Source organism: Ostrinia nubilalis, chromosome 19 (genome assembly GCF_963855985.1).
Source record: "Ostrinia nubilalis chromosome 19, ilOstNubi1.1, whole genome shotgun sequence".
Classification (NCBI taxonomy): domain Eukaryota; kingdom Metazoa; phylum Arthropoda; class Insecta; order Lepidoptera; family Crambidae; genus Ostrinia; species Ostrinia nubilalis.
In genome coordinates, this window is record NC_087106.1 from 7549657 (window position 1) to 7569382 (window position 19726).

At 34.3% G+C, this 19726-nt stretch overlaps 1 protein-coding gene across 2 annotated transcripts in view; it reads right to left on the reverse strand.

Moving 5' to 3' along the window:
* Positions 1 to 10935, reverse strand: part of LOC135081134 (probable cytochrome P450 49a1) — a 30579-nt gene extending 19644 nt beyond the window's left edge. The window contains exons 1-3 of one of the 2 annotated variants that reach the window (XM_063975876.1): positions 10841 to 10935; positions 5478 to 5599; positions 2647 to 2823 (exon numbers count right to left, since the gene is read on the reverse strand). In XM_063975876.1, coding sequence (XP_063831946.1) covers positions 2647 to 2823; positions 5478 to 5586 — 286 coding nt within the window. In that variant the 5' untranslated portion in view covers positions 5587 to 5599; positions 10841 to 10935. Of the gene's footprint in view, positions 1 to 2646; positions 2824 to 5477; positions 5603 to 10839 lie in introns of both variants that reach the window. The other variant, XM_063975875.1, reaches the window with a different exon arrangement.
* Positions 10936 to 19726: the final 8791 nt, after the last annotated feature.

Here is a 19726-nt window from a genome sequence, read left to right on the forward strand (position 1 = left end):
AATATCAAATTTCTTCGCCAACACTTAGGTACTTTGAGACTTCCTCGACTCGGAACTCTACCTAATTATTCCTACCAAAATCATCTATACCTATTAATATTATAAAGAGGTAAAGTTTGTGTGTTTGTATATTAAATAAATTGTAACGGGTAATCTCGGGATCTACTGAACCGTAAGTTCATCTATGGTACCTACATCACTTTCTTTTCCAAATTGACCCAAAAAATATAACATGTTACTAAACAGATGTGAATTTGCCCACGCATTATTATAATACACCATCAGTCATTGTGTATTCGTGAATTGGTAATAGGCAGTTTCTTTTTTGTAGCTGTCATATTTTAAAATGAAAATGATATGCGCGCGGTAGGTACAGTCATCGTCAAATATACTCAACATCAAATCAACCGCACCTTCCGCGACGAGAACTTTAAAGTTTTTTTTCTGACACAATCATGGTGCCCTAACAATATTGGTGTTATTTGAAAGCCCAATAAATATCCTTTAAGAAAAACACATTTAATTTCTTAATAATGGATTAACGTATATCATAAATGTGACTTGAAAAAAGACCTCACTTTGGGCTCACCTCTGGGATCAATTAGACCAATTTTTATGGTTATAAAACCAAATAATGATCGCACGTGCCCTTTTTAACAGATGGATAGCGATTAATCCCAACTTAACAGTTTTATAGCCATAAAAGTTGGCTCAAGCGTAACTACCAATTTTTTGAAGAAGTGACTTTGGAATTTGGATCCTTCTAAAGACACATTTTTGGGGTAAACCTTTCCTTTAATGAAATGAAGTGTAGAACTAGGCTTTTAAATGGTGCCAATATTGGTGGGAAGTGGGGATGCATATGTTTGAAAGTGCTTGTCGCGGGAGGTGCGATTTATTTGATGTCGAGTGTAGTTCGTGACACCAAAAGTAGCCAAAAAGTTGACAACACAACCTTATTCCAATTGTAACAAAGACGCGCTGTGAACTTTTGGCTACTTTGTGTCCCGAACATTTTGACGCTGACTGTACGTACCTACAGCCACGCCTTTTTGACATTTTTAGTGATTCAAAATCCGGTTGTACGAGTATTAGCCAACCAATAGAAAAATAAATCACTTGAGATTGAGAACGACTTGAGATATTGTATTCAAATCTTTTGTTTTCTCACCGCGATTTTAAGTTAAATGACAAGTAAGTAACAGGTCTCTACACTCGCTTGAATCAATAGAATAGCAATCAAAATATTAAAAATAAAACGGTTAAAAAGTAGTTAAGCACTACCTAACTAAAAATAACTCCATCAATTAGTACATAGTTGCTCATAAAATTAATCAAAATACATCTTACTTGTTAATTGTAGTCTTAAGTGATCTATAAATCAAATCAAATTATTTTTAATATTCTATTTATTTCTATAGATCTTACCTTTATTAAAAATTATTCTAATGTATCTGTACTGTGTACATCTCAAAACTGCATACATAACATAAGAATACAATGCACAACTTAACCATTTTGACTTCCATGGTTAGATGAAGCAATGTCACCATAGCTACGGTGTTTCGGCAACTCCATGGGTGCAATGCAAGAGTTAGTATGGCGGTCACGGAGTGAATCCAAATGGCGTAAAGGCCTCATTAAAGATGTCACATTAAAACAATGTTGCTAAATTATAGTGTGCTACAAGGAACATTAATAGTGCCTTGGGGTATGTCTCCTAGGTTTTTAGAATTTAGAAAATACTTATAATTTGTTCAAAGGGAATAGTCAACTAAATAATAATGTCGAATTGTAATTGCTTTTAGTCACTCATAAAATACTCTTTAAACTGTAGTCATCATCATCACCATCATCTCAGCCATAGGACGTCCACTGCTGAACATAGGCCTCCCCCAATGCTTTCCATGTTGCCCGGTTGGTAGCGGCCTGCGTCTAGCGCCTTCCTGCTACCTTTATGAACCTTTATATGTATACTACCTTTTAAACTGTAAGAAACGAGAAAATCTCGTTTTATCTAAAACCACTAATTAAATACTAATTAAGCAGCATCCGACATTATTACTTTATAAGTACAAATTAATGTCGAACATTATTAAGTACTTATTTCATAAATCGGAAATAATTAAAATTTGTTAATAAGGTTAGGGTTATTAATCAAGATAATTATTACACAGGCAAGATTTGCATACAAAAGCAGTTAAGTGTAAGAATCTATTCATTACATCGAAGATTTATAAGATTATACGAGTAAATTACTGCATAAGTATTACTATGGCCAATTTAGTTTCGAAAGAGTATACCTAATTGATCGTCTCTACCTGTAGATTTCATAAAAGGCGAGTGTGACTAAAGGAGAAATATGCAAATATCAGGTCTCCCTAACCCATCGGGCCAGCATGAAGACTGAAAGTATAGGTTAAAATCCTCCATTTTCTTCTGGTAAATTAGAGGGTCGTGCTCTTCATTAAGAACTAAATTACTGATATTAAGAGCTCAGATATCAGGCATAAACATTTGAAACATGGACCTAGTTATACGGACCTAGTTAGTTCGGAGTGAATTTAAGATTTTAGAATTACAACTTTGTCTAGAGAAGCTGCAGTACAATGTCTGCTGAAATGATAAAACTAAACTTAAACTTACCAATATACGGGGCGAATCGCCAAGTGTTCCCCAGTAGAGGCAATGGTTTTGGCCCCGGCACCTCCTCCCAGGATTTCACAGCCGGGGATATGGTCTCGAACACCGAGGTGTCCAGTGCAGCGTGAGTGGACCGGAACCTCTGCCCGTGGACAGGGCAGGTTCGAGTCTTGGCAGCATCTGATCAAAATGTTATGAATATTGAACCTTACTGCTTTGATAAAACGGACGACTATCAAGCTTTGGATTAAAAATGTACATCTAGAAATCGGATATCATCAATATGGAACTAATACATATTATCTGTGCTAATAGTAAAATATCTAAGATCTCTGGTAATATTTTACATAATTTCGAATACGAAACCATGAATATGTAATAAATTACGAAACTTTTTAAAAATGCCTAATGTGTACACTATTTTGAATTAGAAAACGTATAATGTTGAAATCAATCAAGAGAAAAATTATATCTCCACTATTTTATTTAAAATACTAGCTTTTGCCCGCGGCTTCACCCGCTTTTAATTTATTTCTGTCACAGATCGTCATAAATTATAGCCTATAAGTATGTTATTCTGGGTTATAAACAATAATACTGTTAAGTTTCATCAAAATCCGTTCAGCAGTTTTCGCGTGAAAGAGTAACAAACATCCTGACATCCAGACATCCAGACATCCAGACATCCAGACATCCAGACATCCAGACATCCAAACTTTCGCATTTATAATATTAAGTAGGATATTAGTAGGAAGTATGATTTATAAAGAAACCTGGAAAATAAATGTAAACACCTACTCGTATTGATAAAAATATACGGATGATCAAAGTACTAATGAAAATATAACTCAGTCTCTTAACAAAGATAATAACTTAAACGTGTATTTATCGCTTAAAAACAATTAAAAATGTTGTTAACAGTTATTACCAATTTCTAAAAGATTTTTTTCATGCGTGCTGAGCCATTCGCAAAAGTCATCTATTCGTAAAAGTTACAACTAGGTGTTACATAACAAGACAAAAGTTTTAACATTGTATCTAACTACATATAAAACAATGAAACGAAATACTACCTGTCATCTCTGTGAAGTTAACTAGACCATACTAAACTAAGTAAACAAACTAAGTGCGAATTCGCCAAAAAATATAGCATGGAATCTTTGCGCATTTAACACATCAATAGGTATTAGGTATTTATGATGTCACGATGACAAGACACTTTAATGTATGACTATCAATATCAATAAATAAGCATTGTAAGTATACAAGTAAGTAAGGAATACCAAAGAAGTCAAATTAAAAATTTTGGTTTAGTTAACTAGAGCGAGTAGTTGTAACGGTAACTATAATAAAAAATAATACACTGGGCAAAACTTTTTTTAAAGTGTAGTATAGCTAAATTACAATATTCCCGTTAACCACATAAATGTAAATTGTGTTAGGAGAGGCTTCACGGGAATAAAATTAGTATTCCTAGTATCTCGAAGTCCATTTAGTTCCATAAATAAAATATAAACTGCCAATAAATGTTAAAAAGTTAACTAATTTACTATGTAGGGGAAAGTAGTACGAGTTGATCCTCTGGGGTAAGATGATCTTTCGCGATTGTGCTGAAACCACTAACGTCATTTAGTTTCTTTCACTGGTAAAACATAGCTCTGGACACATCCCTGCCTCAGTTAAATCGTAATGGTGGCGTGAGCGATACATCGAATTTGACGAGAAAAAAGAAAAATTGTGTACTTCTGATCTAAAATAGGCATGACTTTGAGCTTATGTTACTTTTATTCAAACAATGTTAAATGTAATTACTGTTGTCGTTAGGCTTTCTATTATTTTTAATTTTAATATTTTGGCCATAAAAACGTAGCTGCGTACTTGTAGATTATTTTAGCAAATATTTAACAAAAAGTGGGACTTGGGTCAAGATGATCCCTTCCTATAGTATGTACGAGATGATCCCTGGGAATTAAAACAAAAAAGTCAATGGAGTAGGTAAAGGGAAGTGAAATAAAAGAAAGAGAACTTCATATAACTTACCTGAGTCTGAAGGAGATGATACTGAGTGGCTGTACTGAACAGAAAAGTTTTCAAGCGATACCAAGGGTGAAGGATGGATAAAATGTTATGCATGTGGAAAATGGGGCCATAAAGCATGTGCTGGGGTAGAGGGTGATGAAGCAGGTGAATTTATTTGTGATATATTCAACACAGCTCCAGCCAAAAAGCGTTTCAATTATTTAAACGCTTTTTAGCAAGTACTAAGAAAGAATCAGTTATTTTCGTTATTTAATTCGTAAATGTTTTTCTTTTCTAACTTTTTAACGATTTGTTCGCATAATTAGGTACTCCGAAAGGAATATAACCAGAAAAGAATAGATCATAGAACAGAATCATAGGGATCATCTTACCCCTACCTGGGGGATCATCTTACCCACAGGGGTGTACAAGATGATCACTTTGTAAGGTTTTGCAAAAAATGAAATATTTTAATGAAACCTCAATTAATTTCTGGTTTTGAGTATAAGGAAAGTTGGATAGATAAATATGCTAGTAGTAATCGTCTTTATTTTTGGTTTACCTTGAAAAATATGTATTTTACAGCGATTCCCGCTTAAGGGGATCATCTCGTACTACTTTCCCCTACCTACTTTAAAACGCCAAGCATTTAAGGGTATACATGCCTAGTTGCCAAAGCCATGATCACCCAAACGCTGACAAACTTTCAGCTTTTATAAAATAACGAAGTTCTGGGGTTTACGGGCTCTTACTCTATTTAAGTACAAAGAGTAATAAGTAGTCCAAGTAGGTACTTATTCTGTGATAATACTTACCAAACTCAAGTCCATTTTCAGACGCCTGGTGACATTGCGTGGTTGTGGTCAGATACCGAACTGGCCCCCCATTCACGGGCCACTTCAGCTTGCATAGTCGATGCCTCATGTTCTTCGGTAGACTGCCGGTCATGTAAACACCAAAAATTTCTTATTTTACATAGAATATGGAGTAAATGCTCAAAGCTTTATATTTATCATACTATGTAGAGTCAGATCATCAAATTAAAAAAAGCACCTAATTATGATACAAGTTACAACTAAAATAACATAGTGTTTAGATTTATGTGCCATCTAGCGAAGGTATTATTAAGTATTTGTTTATTTCATTTTAGTATCTAGCCAGGCGTTATTTTATTTCTTAGATGTTTTGCGAAGAAAAACCATTGTTAGTTCCTCGATGGAAATAAGTAAGTGTATAAAATATGTATGGACCTCATATTTTTGTATGTAAATTAACTTCGCAAGGTGTCTTCAGCTTCTATTTAACTTTTAAAATTGAAAACCAGTATTTTTTATGGCTAAATTCACCTTGACAACAGTATAGTATTATATTCAACTTCGCGTAGTATCATCGCCACAGCGTAACCTCTTACGCCTCTTCCTTATGGCGTCACTTGACACATTCTACACATAAATTATTATGTGTTTAAAATTTCTTAAAAAAAAATTCGAAGAGAATTTAATTTTTAGTAATAAACTTTAAGACCGGCCAAATACAAAACATTGTAAGTATGTTTAATAACAACAAGTAGGTACCTAACTGGACATAGGTAATTAAGTTTCAAGTTTGCAACAATTTACAAGTAGAAAGCACGTGTTTTTATAAAACTTAATGAACAAAGTAAATGAATGAGAAATAAAATATACGAGTAGGAGTTCGCGTAATTTATTTTTAACATTTTAACTCTCAAATGTGGCTAATACGCCGGTATATTATACTTACCAGGTTTTATACCGGGACCGTCCCGGTATAAAGCCGGGTAAAGCCGATATATATAAAAAATCTGCCACATAGAAATAATTAATTAACTGGAGACTCATTGCAGTATTAACTATTGCTAAGATCTAACTTTCACTGGAGCATTCCCTTTTTTAAATCCGCCTTTCAAAATATTTGCTTTAATTATGACCTTTCACTAGAATAAGAACCGATTCAAACGTTATTGACGTCAAGGTCAAAATTTGGTCTAAACCTAATCCTTTCAAAAATGGCTTTATTATTATTGTATCTAGTTTTTTGAGCATTCATTGACTGGACTATTGGTATACTTAGGTCTAGTGTTCTTAAGTCATAAAATTGTAACCGTTAAGTTTATACCTCAGACCTTTTTAAGATGTTTTAAGCTTAGTCGTGTAAACTGATACCTAAAAAATACTAAACTACCTAAAGCCCACAATATTAATATTCAAAGTAGCCACACCGGTTTGTCTCATCGGCACATCGGTGTAATCGTAATCGTAGTCACGATAGCAAAAAAATATCTTGACTTAAATCCTAGGATAAAATTTTGTAGCTTTTGAGCTTTTTCAGGGAGTTCAACTATTTATTGTAAAGTATGACATTATGTATTTTAAGATAATTTTGTATTTATAAACGCATATTATCAATGAAAAAGAATACCAACCGATAGCAAACGATGTTTGCCATTTTAAAACTGGTTTTCGTGCACAAAAAATGTAAGTAAAGCACCTGCTTATACCGCTTCTACGCGTGAGTTTTGGTTTGGCACAGGCCAGGAAGTGCTTTTTAAAACGCGACCTTCAATCACAATAACAGTCATAAAACGTAAACAGGCACTTTTTATTAAAAAAAAGTGATTTATTTTCTACAAATAGGCTTTTAAAAGGCGCTTTATTAATTTAACCACGGATCTGTAACCCTATCACTGCTGGGGGCAATAAATGGATTGAAATTGACAGATTGATAGATCTCTCAAGTATTTTTATAGCAAAATGCACTCAAAGTGTAAAACGTATAAAAACAAACAAAAGACAATCACATTCGCATTTATAGCAGTTATTATTATAATCATGATCTTTTATAAAACTAAGGCCATAAGCAATATTTATAACAGTGACATAATAAAATGCCATTAATTAGTCAAACATTTATTCTAGATGCCTCAATAAAACTTATTAGAATCATGGTCTTTTATAAAACTGAGGTCTTATGCAATATTTATAAGTGTCATCAATGTATTTTAGATGCTACAATAAAAATAGTGGTCTCATAACTTCAAAATCCGTGAGGGCCATATTATGTCGGCTCAGGTACCCTGTTAATTACCGAACTGGTTCCATCGACAGATACTCGCATGGCAACACAGGTTCAGATTTTGCACGAGAGAGGGCAATCGTTTTAACAATGTTACCATATTTCACATCCTGATTCGCATGTACTTGACATTCATTCAAGGTGAGCGCTCGGTGCTTTTAAAGATACATTTTATTAATCTTTTATTATTATGTTTCTATAATATGAAACACTAGCTTTTGCACGTGGTTTCACCTGCGTTTGGTCTATCACAGACAATTACGCGCGTGTTTCTAGTTAAAAAACACAATTATTATCACCAGTTAAATAAATAAAAAATAATAATAATGTGTTCCTTAACGATTACCATAAGCAATTTTATAAGTTAACAAATTTTCAACCCCTAATTACATTCTAGAATGTAGAAGATATATTTTGGGAAGGTAGGTAGCCTATTAAAATATCCTTGGTTCTACCGACTCTAGGTATACTAAAATCAAAATTGGCTAATGCGTAGAAATCAGTGTTACATAGAAAGCACTTATTATATTTTTGATACTCGAGATAATTTGAATAAAATGCTCATTTTTATAAATTCATGAGAAAAGTTAAAAATTAATCAATTGCCACGCCTAATATATTCGCTATGGGTTTTTTAAACTATCATGCTTAAATACTACGGATTTCGAACTCTATTTAAGTAGAGTAGATATGTAAAACATGTTTTGGAGGCCTAACAAAAATATTTTATTAGAGTTGATCATCGATTAACGCAACTGATGCTGTTATCTGAGTTCTGTTAATAAAAAAAATAATTAAAATAGCAAACTAATTAGGTAGGTACTTATAAAAAAAATCTAGTGAATAATTATTAACATCTATTGTTATTGTCATTTAATTTTTCTCAATAATTGAATGACTATAATAACAATAAAGTTCATTCGTTACAATTCTAACCACGATAATTAAAAGCTAATTATTGCAATTAATTTAATATGAGTAAAAATACATAAATTATTACAATTTTCTCTTGTTATTAAACGTGCTGGATGTAATTCGGGAAGTGTTAATATACGTAATATCAACGTGTTGACATCTTTTAAATTGCCAGTTTATTAAACAAAAGAAAGTTAAATATAATTTTATATTATCGCATAATCGCATAACGTAGCATACGCACCACTAAATTACCTATTACGACTTACAACCGGGTTGGTTATGGGGAAAGCGGAATTTTGCCATTTTTAAACTAATTTCACAGTCATTAAATGACTTTGACACCTTTAAAAAGACTTCCTTACGTGTTTGGAGCATTTTTATAACCTCCGTCTGACTTTTCAAGTGTTAATAACAAAGCTATCTTTGTTAATCACGCAAATAAGTTGTACTTTTGGCGTGATGTATTCGTAAAAACCGGTTTTAGGGATTTATTTTTGGATCCCATGTTGGTGATTTTAAAGAACCTGTTTTAATTAACTCAAGTCCAAAATGTATTTCGCATATCAATATTTATTTCTATGTTAATGTGCGTCATTAGTCATCGATGTTTTCCAAAATATTTTTTTTCACATGTGTATAGTAATATTTTATAACGGCCTCGCAATTCATATAAATCTGTGAACATTTTTATAGGAAATTTTTAGAGGTCGATGACTACCATAAATTATTAGTGTTAAACAGCTTGTGTATGGTTTTTTTTTATAGGAATGTCAAATATCTTAAATTTTGAGTAGACTCTCGGGAATTCAGGATACTGAAGACTCTATTTAAGAACAAAATAACTTACTTGTTAACTATTTTGCTAATGTGTAAATTGTTAGATTTTGATGGCGAGAAGTTCGTCAGAATTTTCTACGAACAGACCGAATACCGGATACCTACTAAATATTTGTATAATATATTTTAGTTAATGTCCTTACGTGTTTGAAAATGTAAAGTTTCCATTTAAGTTAAGTGCTTATAAATAGCAAAGGTTATTGTTTAATTTAATTTTATGTGATAATTTAATGACTTCTATAATACAGGGTGTGTGGTACGAATGACGGCACATCAAGTTAAACATTTCAAAACGTTACATTTATCTAAATACTAGGAATGTGAATGGTTCATGGGCGCTCTACATAAGTACCTACTAATAAGGTTCAAATTCAAAAACTAAGCCACCAAAGTTTAAAACTGCTTATAAAACGCATCCCACTCGTTCCCACCGCTGAAATCCTGTAAAGCCAGGATCTACAGCTTGAACACAATAAAACCTAACTAGTAAAAGTTAAGCTAGTCTGTGTGAAAATTAAAGTAACTAATCTTACGCGTAAGAAAATCAATCAGAAGAAAATACTTACTGGGAGTTCTAAGCTGAAGTTCGACTTCCTTCTAATGAAAAGCGGATGACAGACGTTTTCTTATTATGAACAAAAATGAGTTTTATACGAACACATGTTCGTTGTAGTAAAGTTGTATTAGTAGAGAGAGTATTCTATTCTAATTTGGACAGGATTATCACAGGATAGTATACGAATACAGACTTATTTTATTGCAGAAACCAATATTAGCACTAAAAGCTATAAAGATGTATGTCTTAGGTAAACGTTACAAGAATGATATGTTTGTATGACTTGTTATTCAAATATTTGTTCAATCAATTTGGAGAAGAAGTTTTATGACTGATATGTAATACGTGAACTATTTTAATAGTTATGACACATTCGATTCGTTACAATACTTAGTTATAGTAAACTAGATAGGTATTACCCGTAGTTAAGTTTGTATCCGGGTTGTGGTACATGTCACAAAGTAGGTATAGTCCTTCTGAACTTCTTCTAAATCCCTCTTAACTTATGTTACCGGGATACATTGTAGCTTGAAGCCCAGGCCCAGGCCCAAGCCTTATAATGTATTTTTTTTTTAAATAAACTATAGTTTCAGAGATAACAACTTGTGAAACATGCGAAAAAAATGTTTTTGTAAAATTGAATAAATTAAAGTACAAATATACTTACTGGCAAATATTTGTATTGCTTTACAAAAATTTGTATTTTTTTTTCACACATTACATTTCCATATTTTTTAAACAAAAAAACAAATTTTTTATAAAAAAAATACCAACCCTCACAAAAAACACAGTTTCACAGCACTAGACAAAGCACATCACATAAACAAAGAAGTCGGCAAAAATGCGGGCCCTTGTAGCGCGCCCTCATGAAGCCACGGAGTGACTGAACGCGGGATCTTTTGCGAGGAGTGACTGCGTAAACGCGCGTTTCCATTGTCGTCGCACGATATCACCATTAGTTTTTTAACACGCTTTTATTCGGTCGTCGTGTATGTAACTAACTGTGTAATGGAATATAAGAATCTGAATTACACGCACTTCTAATTCTTGTATCATCTTATGTAAATTAGATGACAATACAATTACTTTTTTTTTTTTAATTATTAATTACTAATTTATTATGGTACCATCAATCTGGTCTGATGATGGGACTGGAAGGTGGCCATAGGGACTCCTAAACGGAAAGGCGAAATCGCATCGAAATTGGGTTCGTTGGATTTGTCTTTTTAATTTTTTAACATTAAACAATAATGTAATTTCATGACATGAATATTTTATAGCCAATGATGTTGTTCGGGCTGTCATGTTAAAGAAATGTACTTACACCGCGAGGGGTTAACGGGATTCCGGGATTCATTAAAAAATAAGTAGGGAGATAGAAGCAGAAGACAAGTAGTGGTCTATAATAATATTTAGAATCGTTTGTGTATAGTAATTCTTGTATGAGACTAGATACGAATACTAGACTATTATGCAACTATGATCTATCGCAGGCTTATAAGAGCACACGATTATTAATGCCATAGGTATTTAAAAAATCCAATTTTAGTTTTATTAAACCTATTTTTTTAATTAACTCACACTAGTTTGAATTATTATTAACTTATTATACTACTTAATATTATATTTGTGTGATATAACATTATGATAAATGTACAGACTAAAATCATCTTAGACAACTTGAATTTTTATAAAAAAATAGTATGCACTATTTTTAACTCTTCAAAGTTACCCTGAAATTCATAATACTCGTACCTACCCAAGATGACTGTAGCATTTTTATTGGAAAATAGTGTCTACCTACAACATAATAAGACGCAAAAGCGTGTGTGTCGAAATAACTTGACAAACCTTTTCTCGTGCGGCAATAGAAACAAGTTACGTTACAGCAGAGAGTGTTTTCTCAGGCTCGCGTTACTACTCAATGAGATCGAAAGTTCTGCCACCGCGTGCCATGATTAGTTTGTGGTACACTCAGCAAAGTAATCATAACGTATGTACTATGTACTCGTATTAGTACACATCAAGTTCTAGGTGTCTGACGCTATAAAACATTTTATAGAGATAAGATTCTTACTCATGTGCTCTAGAGACATTCGTCGCGCAACGGATTTTCATGCAGTTTTCAACAATACGAGTAGATAGAGGAAGAATTCAAGAGGAAGGTTTTGTTCGTTTCAGCCAAATGACGTCCACTGCTGGACAAAGGCCTCTCCCAAGGATTTTCAAAACGACCGGTCCTGCGCCGCCCGCATCCAGGCACCTCCCGCGACCTTCACCTATTATTATAACGTACGGCCTATCTGTTGCGCAACTCGTGTCGTCTTCAACCGGAATCGAACCGTGTATCTTTCACTTTGTGAATTTGGAACTGACACCTGTTTCGAAGTGAAAACTGCCGCTAATCAGCAAATGATTTTGAATTTTTAAAATCTTTCTACTGAAATAAGTAGGCATTTTATACACTTTCAATAATTTTAACATTTATAATATTTTAATGTACATTGTACACTAGCTTTTCTCGCGGCTTTGCTTTGAATTTCAGTGTGCTTCAGAAAAACTTGCGTGTCTCTATGTTTTAACTGGGTCTTTTTAACTAGTATGTCTATGTAATACTAAATTACATCGATCTATCCATCCTCACGAAATTTCACATTTCATTATATTGGTAGTGACTAAGGATAGGATGTAATGTAATTTATTTTATTTTATTTATTTAAGTAAACAATGTTTCCACAGCATGAATGTAAAATACGACTTGCTGATTTGCCTGTAGGTGCACTGCCTGTTACTTGTCTAATTAATATTTTCATAATGGCCTGCTGGCCCACGCTTAAGTTTGACAGAAATTTGCATTCAATGACGATATTCAGCACAGCACTCAAAGTAAGTAGAATAAAAATTCACACCGAAACAAACATGAAAAACTTTCACATGTTTACCATTTTCCGCCTCTCGCTGAACTGAAACTATGTGGGTACTAACATAGATAAATAATGTACAAATGGTTTCGATCCCCGAATGTTCCCTCAGATGATTCAGATGTTTAGCAGACGATATGCATCCTGTAGGCCTAGGATACGCGCGATAAGCGATAAGCGGTTATCAGGCTATTTTATCGATTTTGCCCATACATTTTGACGTCGATAAGAGTATATCACGGCGTGTATCCTAGCCCGGCTGGTGAATGGCGGATGGTCCCGATTGGTTACCTAACCAAACCTACATTCGCCACTACCTTACAGCAGGTGTACCTAGGTATACTACGTAGGAAAGTACCTTACGGATTTCCTACTTGAAAGAAAAAATGTCGAGGTTAACATTTCAGTATACAAACAATGTTTACAAGAGCACTTAGAGCTACTACATAATTCTGTGCTACTACTCGTAGTACATAATGCAATATGTATGTATGTAGACCATAGGAAAAATATAAAATTTAACACAACACATTACAAACATTTTCACGCATATTTTGCATTAGGGACTACTTTCTTTTCGTGACAAAGTGCAAATGCGTAGTAACTACCATTGTGTGAATGAAATGTACAAACTCATAGGCACAATGACACTTTACGGTTTAACGCCCGAGTCAAATTCAGCGGCGATGAATGCCATGAAAGTCACTAACATGCATACGGCTGTAAAACGTGTCTAAGTTCAAGCTAATATACCTACCTACCTACCCATCGCTTAATTTTGTTATTTATACACTACCAACCAGCTACGGCTTCTTAATAACCTTCAACTTGAATCACTCTGTCTATTCCTGAAAACTGCATTAAATTCGTTTTTCTTTAAAAGATCTAAGCGCACAAAACAGCGGGAGTAACTTTGTTTTACTAAATTAATAGATAAAAATAAAGATTCTTAGGGTGTGGAATACTTACCTACTTATTTGTATAAAAAAACGGGCACGCCACGAAGCAACGTATTGTCAATACAACTGATGTACTGAAACTTTATTTTCATGAAATAGGCAAATAATTAGATTCTTATAAAATAAAAACATGTCGTTTACAACATAACACACTAATTGCCTAATATGCGGTTTCCTAAAAGTCGACATAATTAATGTCAAAAGTTTATCTACGTTTTCTTCGCTCTTCTGCAAAGAATTTGAAAGATGTGAACCGCATCTGACCTTTCAATTTGACCTTACTAGCAAACCCGCTTTGAAGACCTTTTTTCGAAAACCTTGAGATCGGCAACATTCACTGTCGAAGTTTCCTGACATTGTAAGTCAAAACTTTTAATTGTATCTAATAATCCTTCCCACATCTTGCACGCTATTTCTTGCATCATAGCAATTTAACATAAACCCATAAAATAAAGGTATTGTGAAATTGTATAACGACTACAACAATTACCTTTTAGTCCAGTCAATGAATGCTTTAACGACGGTGTAGAGAGAAATCCGTGGAACACAATTTCTGGCCTCAGGACTTTATTTAGACTAGTTAGGAGGTGAACATAGCAAAAGTCCCCGCCCTTAGTCCCTGAGCCGGCCGAGAGAGGGGGGTTTAAAGGTACCACTTTTCGGTTTTTCGCTTAATCCTCGGAAACTATGCGTCCTAGTCTCATGACTACTATTAACCAAAAAAAGCTTATTCAATTTGCTACAGGTGAGACAGTCAAGTTTTTCTATATCTTGTATAGTTTTCGCGGCATCTGCTCGAGAAGGTCTGTAATATTGGAAATTTTATTTTTGTCTTACATGTTCCAATCAGGAGAAAATCGACAAAATCAACATTGAGCTAATATTCTAGACATGCGGGTGCATGTTAAGCCCAGTTCCAGGGAGGGGACTGCACCGTGCGTATATTTAGACGAACCACTTGGAGCCACTTTTGACTCCTCATCACTCAAAAACTACTGTGCATTAACACTTCAAATTTGGCTCATGTGTTGAGACTTGCAAGATAAACATCAGCTTTAAATTTCATAAATATACCTCAAACGGTTATTTAGGTATTGACGTTGCAAATGATTTGTTTCATTTTTATTTCAAGTTTGGTACAATAACGCATCCGTGACCGTGCATTCTAGCTTAGTTAATGAAATAAAATTAATATCGATTACACCTACACGTTATGTGTAGAACATGATGGTCAAACGATAAAATTAAGTAATTAACGCAATGAAATAAAAATAATATCTAACTTAACGAATAGACGCACGCCCTTCTGTTTATAGTAAGCACTTACATACCTACTGTTGACGCAATTTTAAGACCTTGATTATAAACTATCAATTAAATACTTGGGAAACTCGCCCTATTACATAACAGACCATAAGATAAGCGTTTGTCATGGCCAGATCATGGCTCCATCGGATTCCCAATACCATGTCTGACCATCAGCACCATTGAAAAGACAATTATAACCTCACAAATTGAAAACTCAGACAAGTCCTAAGGGGGTTAGACCACCTACATAGTCCAATAAAATCTAACAATACGATAAAGTGTAAGTACCTAAGTGTTTCTGTATGAGGTTTTTGAGTATTTCGTTATTTTAAAAGAAAATTAGGTTCCTTCCCAGGTGGGAAATACTTACCCTAAAACTAGAACATCTAGGTAGATGTTCTAGTTTTAGGGTAAGTAAGTAGATAAATACGAGTAGCTTGTATTTCACCAAGTTCATGTGCAAATTCAACTCTTTTCATTGTCATTGTCTACAAAAATTGTTTGTTCTGTCGCATCTCACTTGAAGACTAGCCTAAACCATCCCACAAATATTTGTCGTAAAGCTCGCCCACACCTTAACAAACGATTCTCAACGAAGCCGATTGCCAAATTAGGTAACCCGTTTCATCTTCGCCTCGTTTGACCCATGAGATAATATTGATGTCACACGATCGCTTTGTTTGTCAATAGACTTAAGCACGAACTTGAGCTTAGTTCGAGTGAACTTGATATCGAGTGGAACTTAAGTATTTGCTTAGTGAATAGTTTGCTTTACGTGAATACGAGATGGGGTAAGAGCATTCGTGTAATGTTAAACTTCTTTTTGGTAATAACTAGTCAGAGGTAGAGTAGGTACTAGGCAAAAATTGAAACCCGGAGCTGAAAAATAAAACACACCCTGGATACCTAATCGTAAGGCCTAGGAGTAGAAAGCGGGAATAAGAGTATTGACAGGATCTTATAGAATCATTCCTGGTAAAATGATATTAACTACACCTACAACATATTTAGAATAAAATAGTAACTTGGAAATTACTTACTTTTAAGTGACCATAAGTAGAAAGGTATTCCGCTAACTCTCTTGAATTAAACAGCACATAGAAATAAGCATCCGGAACAAGTGTTTGCTGTCAAAACATCATACAATTTGCCTTACATTTGTATGAGACAATACATTTGTGACGCAACATGTTTCAACTTTAATGGCGTGTAACATGCTTGGCTCACGTTTAAAACAACATTGTGGAAACCCGTGTGTAATGTATGAAACAACATTGCAAAAGTGTATAGGCTGTGTAGGCCCGGTAAGGTAAGAATGTAGCTAAGCATCATTAAAAGTTTCTAGCATTTGCAATCAAGAAAACGAAGGGAACTTGGGATCTTTCCATGGAATTATCATTACCTAATTGAACTAAAAAATACCTACATAAAATTATTACTTTAACTGTTTATTTACTATTCGTATAAATCTATCGTCTACGACACCACTCGTGCTCTCATCATACTATTCTCGAATGCCCTCAGCGGAAATCGAACCCCCAATTGGTCAGTAGCGAGTAATTTTGTTACTAGGGGCGAGTTACTATACTAAGTTACTCGATTACTTAGTAGGTACGAACGAGGCTTAAAAGCTATCTCTGGATTAAGTCTAGATAGAGCTTTTTTCTGCATTAGGTTGACTGAACGCCATAAAATGCCCATAAATTACTTTTACCTATAGCAAACACATCTAAAAAACGCGGAATATCTACTATCTACGACCATCGCGCGACCAAAAAAACGTGTAAGCGCCTAACGTACATAACTGGTACGACTAGTATGAAAATGTGAAACTCGTCTGTTTGGAAATTGCTAACGATGTGGTCTTTACCTGCCTTTGCTACCTACATCTACTTGAATGCAACTTTCATGATGATATAGGTACTTTACATGTTGCTTTTTTAGTATGATAATGTGGATAATGGCCCACTCAAATAGACTCCCACCCAGGCCAGACGGGTTGGGGAGGCCTTAATATGTACTTCTTACTTACTGAGTCGTCCACGAGAAGAAATAAATAAATATCCTTGGACATTTTACACTGCGCCTCTAGTCCCAAACTAAGCAAAGCTTGTACTATGGGTACTAGAAAACGGATACTTAAATACTTTTTTTTTGTAAATGGGGGCAGTCCTTAAAAAGTATCTAATCTGCCGGGACTACACGACTATTTGCCTCTGGCAGTCAAGATAGATGATGATGTGTAGCTTAAAGGACAATACCCCATTTCTGCACTTTTTATGTAGGTAAGATTCGTATTATGAAACTGAATTTCACTAAAATTGGATCATACCTACTCGTAAATTCAAATCTTTTACTTGTAATTTACTTTACTTTTCATCGACATCAGCTTGAAATCTCCGAGGGCTATGGTGATAGATATTATTCTCCAGTAAAAATAAACTGAAAAAATTGCTATTCCATAAGACTCACCTAATGGGAAAGATGCAAAAATGAGACTGAATGATCATTATTTTCTGGTAAAGGAAAAACCTTTAATACATAAGTACAATCTTATTGTAAATTTTCAATAAGAAGGAAAAAAAACAACAAAATATCAGTAGACATACATATTTTATTTACAATTACTTAACTTAAAATTATCCATACATTACAGTTACATAAAATTGTCACAATATGCTAGCTATAATAACATTACAATTAGATTGATTGTTTATTTATTTGATCGTTAACTCTAATGTAACACAACTAACTAACGCCTTGAAAACATAATTTTCTTCAAGATAGGTTTAATGTTTCATATATTATACCTGTTGTTTATTATTACCATTAGTTGTATTTTACTCAATCCTTTAATTTTAAAGTCTGGAGACGCATACGAAATCGCACGAATCGTATACGAATCCCGATGCGATTGGTGCAGACTCGTATGCGAATTCGAATTGGTCTATTTTATTCATTAATTTGACATTTGTATTATTATTTATATTATCAATGGCCAGTGATGAGAGGAACTAAATATTTATGGCCAATAGTCTCTGCCCAATATATTTAACGGCTTTATTGGCCACAAGACGTTAATAGAGCTATGAAATTACTGTACTGAATTTGTCTATGGCTGAACTAACTCACTGAATCCATATACATTTAATAGCGTACAGCACTTTTAGTTACTATCAGCTATAATGATGCAGATCATGCAGACAAGTCACTTTAGAATTGACAGAGGGAGACCTTAGTGTGAGTTTACATCATCGTCGTCACTACCGAACGCGTTAAAAAAAATATATGACGATTTTAGTTCTTGAAAGTTTCCGCTAGGGGCGCTGTACAATCCGACAGACATTTAATGTCACTTTTTTACGCAGTCCACATCGAATGCGTTTGACGTATAGATGACCCACGCTGAACTGTCCCGCCAAACTCAATGACAGGGCAGGGGGCCGCTACCATCGTTCAACTCAACATGGCAAAAATCGGAACCAGCGATCCGGTATTGACGGTGGCGCCCCACTGTCAATGTCATGCATAGGACAGTTCAGTATTTTGGAACTATAAACTCACACTACGGCTTGTCATTGGACTTGCCATGATAGCTAGTCGTTCGAAATTGCACGATCGACACTTCTTTATACCACGGTACTCTATGGACCACTTAAATCGACAAAGTTAGAAAAAGAAGATCGAAAATTATATAGAAGTGCGCGTGGCTTTTCATGATATCTCTGTTTTGCTTCATAATAAACAACCATGTCTGGAAATTACAAAGAAGAGCGTAGCTTCTCGTAAATTATCTCTTTTCTCGTAAAATATCTGAATATACGAGGACTAATGAAATGTGTAGCTTTTTAACTCAACATGGCTCATTTTTATACTTATTTTCTAAACTTGGACTTTATAAAAGAGAGCGTTGTTTCCGTATTATTTTATCCATCCATATCACAGAATAATAATAAGTACTACGTACAGAAGTTTTACTTCGCGAAGGTATTTAAAAAAATGTATGCTCAATGTCATTAACAATATGGTGTAATTTAGCTTGTCTCAAGAGTCAAGCAAGTTTGTCAGAAGTTTTGTTGACAAACGTCAGTGATCGGTACTGCGCCGAAGCTATAGGGCTGACTTCGGTAAAATGATGTGACGTGAGGTGCCAATCTGCAGAAAATGGCGGAGGAAATACATGATTTAGCATGAATTATCATGAATAATATTAACTACTTATTTACCTCTCAGTGTCTTGAGGCAACTTAAAAAAGTACATTCTGTGTTTTTATTATTATTTAGGCAGTTAAATACTGCACAGTATTTAGTAGGTACACCATTTTCTTTATTTTTTTCCATCATACACAAGAATACGCGTGCGTGAGTCAATGTTCGCTCGTATGTGAGGCCTTGTCGAATAGTACTCTTGTAGGGGGCAATCGTGCGTGTTTTGTTTTCGATGTAAACTCGCGGAGATGAACAGGCCTGTC